A 12,213-nucleotide genomic window follows, 5' to 3' on the forward strand; every position below is an offset into this window, starting at 1 on the left:
GCCATTGAATGTTTGTGACCAAGAAGTTTCATGAAAGCAAGCAGGTCATTTGTCGGTGTGTTGCACAACCATTCCGGTAACTGGACGTGGTGCACATGCAAAATAGATTTAGAACGTCACATGCACGCTGTTTGCCCTTTAATCGATGCTGATGTACCAATATGGCGCAAAACCGAGTGCTAGAATGCATAACGAAACTGATGAGCTACATGCTGAGCAGGCTGTGCGAACGTATTCATTCAGAGCGGCTTTCATTCCCGACTGCCCCATGAAATATACACGTACAATATAAAATAAGTATATAATGTCATATATTATTATAATATAATAATAGGGATTAAAATATACCCCCACATTTATATGCAAATGCATAACGCTTTTATAAAACATTTGTAATGCATTGTACAGCACAAGATAGTTTTGGTTTTCTTGTAGCCTAGTTGCAATTATGCCACTAAACACACCCACACTCTGAAGTAGCCAACGCTGACATGGATTGCTTAGGCTTGGACTGCAGGGCTAAGAGCTAGCCAATGCATGGCTGCGTGGTTGCCACTGAACCTGCACATCCTGCTAAGTTTGGCAACTTCATTCGAAATTAATGTTTTGCCGCAGGTTGGCGCAGCTCAATGGTTTGGCACAAGATGGCGCAATTGGCATAGCACTTCCATCCCTAGCAATACAGAAATCCACAAAAAAAAAATACTAGAATACTATAAGACCAAAACTGTCCTTACAAATTCTTTATTAAACACAAGAAAACTTGACCAAGAGCAGCTGCAGCAGTGGATCCAACATTCTGTCTTAGCTCAGTTTCTCCATGGCCGTGCATTTGTGTTTTTTGCAACAAACCGTAGCACCATCTGTCAGGCGCCGTTTCACTCACTGATGGCAGTAAAGGGCAGTAATGGTGTATGCAATGGCACCACTCCCCCTTTGGAGGCGGGCAACTTGAACTGAAGGTGTGCAGACCCTTCAGACTAGATTGTCTCTTAGTCTTTTGTTGACACAAAACGAGCTCTGCGAGGTTTCTGTAACGACATTTTAACAGTGCACATTGCCTTAATATTTGCTTTAGTGTCCCTTTAGGTCATTGTAGTGATGTGCTATGTCCAATAGTAACCTGCCTGCATACAACCAGCAATGGAAGAATTCAGTCAGAAGGTGTAGCAACAGTGAGTTTGATGCAGACAACAAATCTAATACCAAGCATTAGCTTTAGGCTAGTAGCACTTCACACTGAAAATGGTATCTTGCACAGTCTGAAGACAAACAAGAATTCAGAGTTTGCAGCCATATGAGGCTTGCAGTCACAACAGGTTTGTGGTAAACAATGCGTCATAGTTTCAGGGTGTAACATGCAACAAGCTAAGCAAGCGAACCGGCTTCTGTGTGCCACATGACAAACCCACAAGGACAATGTTATGAATAGCCCTGTTATTGACAACATGACTCACCAAAAGGTGTGGCCACATGAGCAGGTGACTGGCTGTGTATCCACATACTGCACCTTGATGGCATTGTTGCACTCGGGTTGAGGACACCACCGCAACAACCGGTTACACTGGCGCAGAAAGAGCTGGTCAGTTAGCCCCCATGGTCAACTACAGTATGGCTACTCAGTAATGACAAAAACATGTTGCTCGTCTACTCACTAGATGATGATAAATAACTAGATTTCAGCGCAAATCAGACAACAGTAATAATGTGTTTTGCTGAGCGGTATGATTAAGCAAAGATGCACAGAAAGACTAACTGTTGGGCATAGCATAGCTGTTGAGGACAATCAGCACACACACACGCACACAAAAAATCAAGGAAAAGACACACACACACAGGCAGAAAGGACGAACACAAGCACTACCTATAACAGAATTAACTTTACATTACTAGCATACATCTTGCTATGCATGCACACAAAATGTATGCAATATCACAAGGTGATGCCTGCGCATCAAAGGCAGGATTCTTGAGCACTCATACATTGTGTTTTTCAAGACAGATGTGAGCAACATACAATCAGTTTGGCTGCAAAACGACAAAAAAGCCAAATGGGTGTTCTGTCATGCTCTGCTCAAATAACTCAGTAGCGGAATGATCGCAGTGTTCCGACTTCTGCAGCTGACATAGATGCTGTTCCTACAAAGTGCCTGTGTGCAATTTGTTAGTATCCTTCCTACTGAGCAGTGCGGACCACAAACATTCAGCTAAAGCTCTTATTTTGTGCTTAAGAACTCACCTCAACGAAGCTGTTGGTGATGAGGTGCTGGTATTTGAGCTTCACCTTGGGGTCTGACAGCAATTTCATTACTGTCTGGTCGTCCACAAGGATGTCGCAGCCGTGAGCGGCACATGAGATCGTCTGGCCCATGCCCTCCTCCATAATTTTGGTGGTCAGGTAGAAGTTCCAACACTCGGTGCAGAACCGGTGGTCACAGGCTAACCCAGTCATCATCTGTGCATGACACGCCACACTGGAGCCCCTCTAAACATTCTATGGGAACCCTACTAGGCTCTGCCAGATAGGCCACAGGCTGGAATACCCATGCACGAGCACTTCACAAATCAAAATGCACTCAACTGGCACCTCGGTTATATGGTTTAGGTAAATATCGCTAAGACAAATTATCAGCGCAAACAATGCTCTGTAAGATGATTTATTAAACAAAATTTAGATGGACGCTCGGGTTAATAACATCCATGGTTGTGACGACAAAACTTTCTAATTGTGATTAACAAATGCATAGTGTTACAGTAAATGTGCAGAAAAAAAATTTCAGTAAAAAGCCCTGACATGTTTCGTGCAACATGAGCATAAAAACTTCATGCCATTAGACTCAGGAGAGAGCTCAGAAAGTTTCAACTGGCAGCTTTCAATGACGAAAGAGAGACATTGAAGTCTTTTATAACTACAATACAAATTTTGGCTTCAATTATTACAACCACACACTAGTAATTTTGTGCAGTCAAATATGACACCACCATTTGTTAGGACCTGAATTCCAAGTCTGCCAAAAGCACTCCTGTCAGCTTTTATTTTGCATACTCTGACTTACTGTGTATCACAGAGTCACAATTTGTGAACTTTTGCTCAGTGCACACTGAAGAGCATAAGCATAGTTCCACCCTATCAAGCATGCATTCGTCAGTGTGAGCCCCATGAACGGAGGCCACTATTTAGGTTGTGGCAACTCACCGAGCTTGGAAGGTCGCGCAGGCAAATTTCACAGTCTTCCATGCCATGGGCTGCCGAAGAAACTTGTCTCTTCTGTGAAGATGGGGAAACATGGCCACACAATAATGCATTTATCCTCCAAATCACAGCACAATGATGCCTCACTAATGAAGCCAAATTTAATTTAAAAGACAGAGGGGAGAGAGGGGTGCCAAATAGAAAAGATACCAGCACAATAACATCCCATGCACAATTTTTTGAAGACAACATATTTTTGAAAAGCTCTCTAAAAATATCGTCAACTCAAAATACAAGAATTATTTTCCTTCAAACAAGATGCCTAATTTCAATATGCATCAAAAGTTGGTACTAATTGCTCTAAAAAACTTGCTCAAGAATATGCCCACCTAAGCATTGCTGTGAAAACCATTCCATGTACTTAAAGTGCTCAAATTAAATGCAGACTGGGAAAGAATACTTCGGCTATTACTCCTTAACAAGACAGACACACCATTTTATTTTCCTGGAATTCCACAACATAACAGGAACTGAATTTCACCCGTGCTAACCTGTAATAGTTGCTTTACTTCTCTAAACCTTATTACAGATTTCTCTGATTTAAGCATCACACCATTATCTCAATTTCCCTCCTCCATCACTCCTTGTTGCCAGAAAGCACAGAGCTAGCTTTAACACTTTCAGGACCGGCCCATAGGCCATCGATCATATATGATCGACGGTTTTGCGCGCACTGCCCCGTTCAAATTTCCGCGCGCTTGGACATGTAGCTCCATCTAGGAGGTCGTCAGGAACTAGACTCTCGGTTTCGGCATAGTTTCTTTCATTTCCAGCAGGTGGCGATACGCGAGAGAGAATTTTCTCGATTGCGGCGGCGGCGGACGCAGTGGAAAATGGCGTCGTGCTCGCGTCCGGTCGCTCGAAAAGAACGCCGTCAATCGCGCGATTCCGTTGCTTCGGCAACGGATTTTTTTTGATGAACCGAGCAGCGAAGAGTCTGAAGACGACTTCGGCAGCTCCGATTTTATTTCGGACTCCGATTCGGATGATGATGAGCCACGGACTTCATCTAGTAGCCGAAGGTGAGCATAGTTCCACATTCATTTCTTTCTGGAGTAGGTGAACGGGCTCGCTATATGTTCTCATTATTTTATCTTTACTTGATAGGGTCTCAACAAGCTACGGCAATGATCTGCTGCCGCCAGCGCAGAAGCGGATTCAGTTTTCGCCGCAACGGGAACCTGGCGTGTACTTGGACGCAGAAGTGGGCGTGGCGCTCAGAAGCGGATCAAAGAAATTCTTGACTGCTCTGGACTTCTTTCTTCTGTTTTTCTCGATGAATGTGATCGAAACAATTTGTGACAACACGAACAAGTATGCTTGGACTCACATTTTGGAAAAACCAACGCATGCTTGTTCCGATGGATCTTGGGAAGAAGTCACCCCAAGTGAAATGCTAAAGTTTATCGGACTCGTAATTTACATGGGCGTTGTGAAGGTTCCTCGGCTGAAGCTGTATTGGAACGTAGGAGATCTGTACAGCGGTCTGCTCCCACCACGGATCATGCGGCGACGCCGGTTCATAGCTCTACTCGCAATGTTGCAAGTTGCAGACTTGGACGATGTCACTCAAAGTTCAAGAGGAAAGCTCCGATACATGTGGTGGCTCCTGCAACACATGAACGAAGTGTCAGCGAATCTTTTCCAGCCACATCGCGATCTTTCCGTGGATGAGCGCATGGTGAAATCGAAAGGGCGGTCAGGCATCCGACAGTATATCAAAGATAAAGTAACAAAATGGGGCTACAAGCTGTGGGTCCTAGCTGACCCTGGCACCGGATATACTGTGCAGTTTAGTGTGTATACCGGTAAGCGTGAGCAGCCAGGGCCCCATGGCTTAGCTTTCGACGTAGTTTGCCAGCTGTGTCACAGATATCTTGATCAGGGCTACAGGATCTTTATGGACAATTTTTACACTTCTACTAGCCTGTTCAGTCATCTTCTCAGCCGAAAAACATTGGCTTGCGGAACCACACGCAAGGATCGCCGAGGATTTCCTGCCGAACTGAAGGATGCACGGTGGGAAAAAAAAGCTCGAAGTGGCGACATTCGATGGTTGCGCGATCAGAACATCCTGTACCTTCAGTGGAAAGACCGGCGTGTTGTCAACATGATGAGCACGGTTCATACTGCAAATGACACGGTCACCGCAAAAGAAGGGAAAGAAGGCAAAACTCCTGGACTCAGATATCTATAACAAAGCCTCTGCTGATCCATGATTATAATGCTGGCATGCTAGGCGTAGATAAATCGGATCAAATGATTGGATATTATAATGTTCTCATGAGAAGCGTACGGTGGTGGAAGACTCTGTTCTTCCACTGCATCGATATTGCATGTGTGAACAGTTTCGTACTCTTCCAAGCTCACCGCACATTGCACCCAGAGATTCCTGAGCTGGCACGCACTGCCGGGTTTGACCACCTAGCTTTTAGAGAAGAGCTCATTCGGCAGCTTCTGAATCTTGACGGTGCCAAGCAAGCACACACGCCTCCACCACCCGTCGCAAAACATGCACTCCACAAGCCGGAAAAAGTGGCAAAACGCAGAAACTGCAAGCTGTGCTATGAGAAGAAGAAAATCGAGCTCAAAACTAATGTCTTTTGCAGCACATGCCAAGTTCACTTGTGTTTTACGACTGCCCGGAACTGCTTCGTCGAGTGGCACAAGAACCGTGGGACCTGAGTGGCTGACCACTGGTGCAAGCTAGATTTCACACAAAAAAAAAGACAGTTGTAGATACGCGTGCCAAATTTTCACAAGCAAGAAAGGAGGCATTGTAGCACATTTTGTATATCTTGAATTTTTTTTATTATGTTTTTCCACTTGTATATCCATGACTTTTCCAACTTTTTTATGTTGTTCTTTCAGCAAATCTTGAATTTGAGATTTTTAAAAAAATATTATATATCACTTTTAAGTCTAACCTTTCTTTATGCATGAAAGACCATCTAATTAGCTACATTTTGATAAACATTGCAGCAATATAGCGTAATGACTATTCGTAATAAAAACTAATTTTTGACACCCATCAGAATTGCCTGTTTTTTCCCCGGTCCCGAAAGAGTTAAATTGAGCATTGTGCAATCATACTTTGTCAGTACTTTCATTTTTATATTGTTGAGCAAAGCTCATCAAGTTTGGCCATGTTGGCTTGTTTTACTACTAGCTTAACACAATACAAAACATTTAAACAAGTAGTTTCCAGCTCTTCCATAATAAACTTGCTCCCCCACCAAGGACAAAATAGCTTAACAAGAAATACAAATGGCAGCAAAAGAAAGTATCTAACTGATGCAAAGTGAAGAAGAGAATGTAATTCAATTAATCCACACACCATGTAGTCACGAGATGTAAAAATCTGCCACTACTTTTCTGTGTCCATAAAATGATTATTATAACTCTTCCAAAATACAAGCTCTCACCTTCTGTGATTTGGCAGGCTTTTTGTATGGATTTACCACATGTGCTTCTTTAAAAAGCCGCTCCTGATCACCATCATAGTACCTGCACGAAAACAGCCAATGCAAAAAACAAAAAAAATTGCATGCATCCCAGAAGAACTTGCTGCAGTATATCTCAAGCAACAAATTTTACTGGCTGGCCTAAGTTACACCAAAAGATGACAACTCCAGTACCCATGTATTTCAATGCAAGCAGACAACATGATCGAAGGCAGCAATCGAGAGACAGTCTGGTTCCAATGCTTCAAACACTCGTAAGCCAAGATGCCAGCTAAATTAAACAAAATTCCAAATTTTCAATCGGCTCACTATGTTTTTAATGCCATTTGAAAACCACTTAAAGCTTTAATTCAATCCAGTCGATTCAAACTTTGTAGTTAAATCACTTAACGCTTTCATTCCAACTTCGCAGTTCCCACAACAAAACAATGCAGCCAGAAACAACTCAATAGAACACAAGGCATGAACCATCCAAAATGCGCTCACATTTGGTGCTAACGTTTGTGTTTATGTTCATGGATGCCATTACAAGGACTGCTCCACCAGCACAGTTACATTTTCGTGGCTCTAGAATTTGCCATCTCAAGGGCTCTCCACTTTTATAAGGCATCCACCTGCTTTATGTATGCTTCCAATTTGCACAGAAGGCAGCATGCAACTGTTCCGTACATACACCTGTTTATTAATAACTTAATTCTATTTTGGGACGTACTTTGTTCAAACTCAGGATTATTAAAAAAAAAAAAGCTTGCCTAAGCCTTTTAGGTAACACAGCTCAACTGCATGTAATTAAAATGGGACTTCATTATTGCTCTTGATTTACCTATGTGCCATGTTTGTCTAGTCTAGAATAGACATGAAAGTGCTTTTGAAGCATTTACTCAAGTACACTAAGCGTGTGATCTAAAAAAAACTAATACAGAGGGCAGAAATTCAATAGGGAGAGCTTTAAAATGAGTTTACCAGCATCAATGCCTAGGAATGGCTTACCATTAAAGGATGAAGCTCAAGATCGGATGCTGCCCCTTGACTAGTCATGCAGCTTTAATTTTATAATGCAAGACATCTCTGTGTGAATCACTGAACCACGTCATTCGAGGACTGCTCTTACATAATATTACAAATGTTATTTCCAACATGCTCATGCAACAGCCTTTGCCACGTTTGTTTGGGCTGCAGTGAATGTAAGCCACATGTATTTCTTGAGCTGAGCACAGCTCAATGCACTACGATCACAGAAAAAAACGTGTGAACACACTCACTGTTTTGTCTTCCTTTCCAAGTAAAATTGAAATAATGACAATTTATAACTCTCCTTACAATCCACTGCAGCATTAGCTCCCCCACCAAAACCGACTTGAACCCGCACACGAGGCTTCCTGACGATGTGTTTCTGGGTTTTGCATATCAGCAAACATGAAAAGTAGTAGAAAAGAAAAAAAAAATAGGGGGGGGGGGGGGGTCTACGGAAGATATTTTTAATGTGGTGTGCTGCTGCTACAGATTCCCCAAAAAAGGATTACATGGGTACAACAGATCGCAGAGTTACAAAAATCACAAGAGGGAACTCACTCTGGCACTATGATCATTCAGGTTCCAGGAGAGTGGTACATAGATTTGTCTGATTTTTGTGCTCGTCGCTTCAGACATCCTTGCAGCTTTACTTATGGGCCTTTTTCTGTTTTAATAGGTTTAAAGTTCTATGCAATCCTTTCTTTTTTTTTAATGCAGAAAGAAATAAGACTGTGCCATGTATAATCATTGTGCCAGAGTTCCCTCTATTAATTCCTTGTAGGAAATTCTACGTACTGATAATATCATTGGATTCCGTGAGCATCAACATCAATGGCAATGCCCTTGTTCCTTTCCCTCCAGTGCAGTCTCAACTCACCTGCTCACATATCCTCCTCAATAAAGAGTTTGCTACTTTTGCTTTTATTTCTAGGTAAAAAAGCGTCACGCAGCCAAATGAACGATTAAATGGAGCAATCTTTTTGAGGAGGTTTCTTCTTTGTATTTCGTGTCAAAGCCAGTGAGGTTCCTTGTGGCAAAATAAGGCCAAATTCCAGCAAAAAGCATTTGGCAAATATTGATATAAATAGCAAATTTTATTCAGATTCTACAATTACCCAAAAAGTCATGACTGCAATATCTGAGAACCCTGAAAAAGCTGTGCTGCTTCAAAAAATGTTTAGCAAGCACTGCTTTTGACGAGGTCAGCAATTGTGCCTGTGCTCACCTTTCGTACAGCTTTTCCATGTCCCATTTGAAATGGTTCAGGAGGATCCGAGTCGTGGTGGGCGGGATCTGCACAGAAGCCGCGCCAGCACAGCCCTAACTGTTATCATTGAGACAAGCCAGTTTATTTATGGGCAAGCTATGGCAGAAGTGCAACAGAATAATTATGCCCTGCTCATATAGCTGACCACGTAAACCACACAGTTAACCACATAAACTATGTCATGGTCACTATGACATGTTCTGTCATTATACTGCTCATTCTGTGAATGCAAGCAGAGTTTCACATTGAAGTCATTCATCACCTTTTAGGTTTAATTGCACACCAATATGCATATTTGAGTGCAGCACGAGCTGCACCATTATGGTGAGCAGTACATCATCACATTAGGTAATGCAATGCCATAGCTCAGCGGTCAGCCAGTCGAGCTCCCAACTTCACATTGCCGCAGTAACATTGCTGATTTCCCCTGGTGATGGCGGTGGCATGCAATGTTATTTCTTTTGACGTAGGGTGAATGTGGGAGGGGGCATGACAACAGTAAAAGAATGAATGGAGGGACAAAGAAAACTTTGATTGAAGCACTTACATTATCACATTAAATGTCGACCCCTTTATCCAGGCAAGTGTAATGCAAGTCTATTAGTGGAATTCCAGCAAGCCACTCATGTGCACCAGTTTGCCTCTACAGAAGTTTCAGCCAGCACACTGAATTCAATGAAACTTTGGTGTTTTAAACAACTCATCCCATATGTGATTTTTGATTCGCAGCACCCTGTCTCCTTCTGCCAAGACCAAATTTAACATTCATAAGTTAGTCTACAGCTACAAATGGGCCAGAAATATGATTACAATAACAGTTAACACTTGGATTTCAATATTCCTAATGAGCACAGCCTCAAGGAATGTGTTGCACCAGCATCTACACCATAACATTTCATGGAAGCTGAAAACACACAATGGTGCTATGAGATACCGAGTGTATTCCAAAGTGGAGCTACTTTGTGCAACAAGGCCTGAATAGCAGCAATGAGATACAATATGATGTCCCTATCACCTGCCTTGCCTAAAGACACATCCGTGTGTATGAAAAATAACAAGGAGTGTTTGGAAGAAACGGCAGCAAATATTTTTCTTAATGAGGGGTGTCTGGTTAATCAGACGGACGATGACTGCACAACTGTGTACCACCAATTTCTTGGCAGAAACATAAAGAAACAAAAAATACACAGCCGAAAACATAATTATTGGAAACCGTGCCATGTGGGCACATGCCACGTACAAGACAACCGCTTTGTAGGAAGTAACTGTAGAACTGCCCATCCTATATACCTCACAGTCTGAACCTCGCATCACACAATTTTGAGAGCAAATACAGGGATCACCCAGCTGCAATTGTGTCAGCACTGACACAACACAAAGCTACTGTCAGCCTGTTGTCATGCCAACAGTCTCATTGAAGCCAATACCAAGGTGGACAAGAGGCACCTTCTGTTGTGAAATTAGCCTTTCAATCAACAACACCTTCAGGACGCTGAGTGCTGGGTACATGCATGTGTTAAATGGATCGACTGCTTCACAACAAACAAATCAGCAGCAAGGATGACTAAGTGCAGTTAGAGGTGCTGTGTGGGACAGGAAAAATGTATATAAGATCATGATGATGGTTTTTCGAAACCGACAGCGAACGTGGCAAGCCTAAGGAACAATTCTATTCGAATGTCATTTCTTTTCACACTTTCGTCAGTGGTTTTAGAATTCAGCTCCATTATCACCAGGATGGTAAGACTGTGAGCAGTAGTTACAATGGAATAGAATTAGGTGAAAGAAACCCTTGAATTACAATAGCCAAGGCTGCCTTACTTGAAGCACATTAGTATCAAAGAGGGAAATGAGTTTAAACACAAGCACAGTGAAGCCAAGAAAAAACAAAACTGGTGTACAAAGCAACAACACTAGTTACCATGCCTTGTAATGCATGAAAACAAGCGATTCTACAATGGCTGTTGCTATTCAATGTAAAACATAATGCTATCACAGTACCTCTTTCACCAAATAATGAAAAGAGCCAGGCATTTTTTTGTTTTTGGCAGTTAGAGCAACGAAAGCACAAGGCAGTTATACAACTGTTTACAAACAGCATTCAAGCATTTGTTGATAAAGTCAGTGACACAATGGCAACAGTGATTTAAGAAACAAGTTTTAGCAGGTTGGGATGTGTTTGAATAGAAAGTCAGATAAAGCAATTTCAAGAAAAACTTAAGAATCACGAAAGAAACTCCTTGAACAACTAATGCCTATGGTTCAGCATTTTATATTATTTTTCAAAAAGGCAGCCCACTTTTTCCAGCACTTATCTAAAGTTTGAGCTTCTCTTTTTTATTTTCAATGATAGTATTCTTAATCTAAAAGCTTACTATTTCTTGTTCTTGTTTTTGTGCTTAATTGGGTGAACATCTTTCATCAATTACAAGGACATTTCCCGTAAGGGATATACGCAATGGCTGGCTTTTGCATGCTTTATCAATGTAATATTACCATAGAATTAATAATAGCCAGAACAGTGGGTCTGACATATAAATGTGAGAAATGTGCCCCTGTCACATGTTCAGAGTGCTGCAAAACAGTAACATAATGACCAAAGTTGGAGTGTTAGACATTCATTAAACAATAAAAAAGTCAATGCAATCATATGTGATGGGTCACTCAGCCACGACTGAAAGGAACTGCATTTACACTTACTCTTATTTTAACTGCAACCAATACGAAGGAGGTTCCAAAAGTTTCCTAATTTTTTCTTATGAGAAGATAGTACACCAGGTGAAACAAACAATCGCCATAAGAATTCACGCCTGTTGTGGGTTCAATAAGGGAAGAGGCTTCAGCAGACAAGGAATGACACATGAGAAGAGCGCCAAAGAAGAGAGAGTAGCGGCAGACCAGCATGCCCGAGGTTATTCGAGTACAAATCACGAAAGCAGATAGATGTGTGCAGACACTGTGGTCACCAATGGAAGTGTGTGCCGTTATGCGGTATGGATGGGCACCTGTTCCCTGCACTGAAAGCCGCACTCTTGGGACGCCACTTCCAAAACAATGCTGAGGTAGAGCAGGCTGCGTGAGAATTCCTTGTATCGCAGGGCACCGAGTTTTACCAGAGCGGTTTCTTCAAACTGATTGCACGCTATGACAAATGTCTCAATGACAGTGGCGACTATGTGGAAAAATAGTGCAAGGTGTATAGTTCAAGATGCCAT

The 12,213-nt window shown here is 42.1% G+C and overlaps 1 protein-coding gene across 3 annotated transcripts in view; it reads right to left on the minus strand.

Moving 5' to 3' along the window:
• The window catches only part of ari-1 (E3 ubiquitin-protein ligase ariadne-1), a 39,964-nt gene that overhangs the window by 24,084 nt on the left and 3,667 nt on the right, over positions 1–12,213 (minus strand). For all 3 annotated transcript variants that reach the window (XM_065427424.1, XM_065427422.1, XM_065427423.1), the window contains 5 exons: positions 8,957–9,024; positions 6,679–6,760; positions 3,197–3,268; positions 2,240–2,455; positions 1,458–1,564 (listed from right to left, as the gene is read on the minus strand). In XM_065427424.1, coding sequence (XP_065283496.1) covers positions 1,458–1,564; positions 2,240–2,455; positions 3,197–3,268; positions 6,679–6,760; positions 8,957–9,024 — 545 coding nt within the window. The remainder of the gene's footprint in view (positions 1–1,457; positions 1,565–2,239; positions 2,456–3,196; positions 3,269–6,678; positions 6,761–8,956; positions 9,025–12,213) is intronic.

This window comes from Dermacentor albipictus, chromosome 2 (genome assembly GCF_038994185.2).
Source record: "Dermacentor albipictus isolate Rhodes 1998 colony chromosome 2, USDA_Dalb.pri_finalv2, whole genome shotgun sequence".
NCBI classification, from domain to species: Eukaryota; Metazoa; Arthropoda; class Arachnida; order Ixodida; family Ixodidae; genus Dermacentor; species Dermacentor albipictus.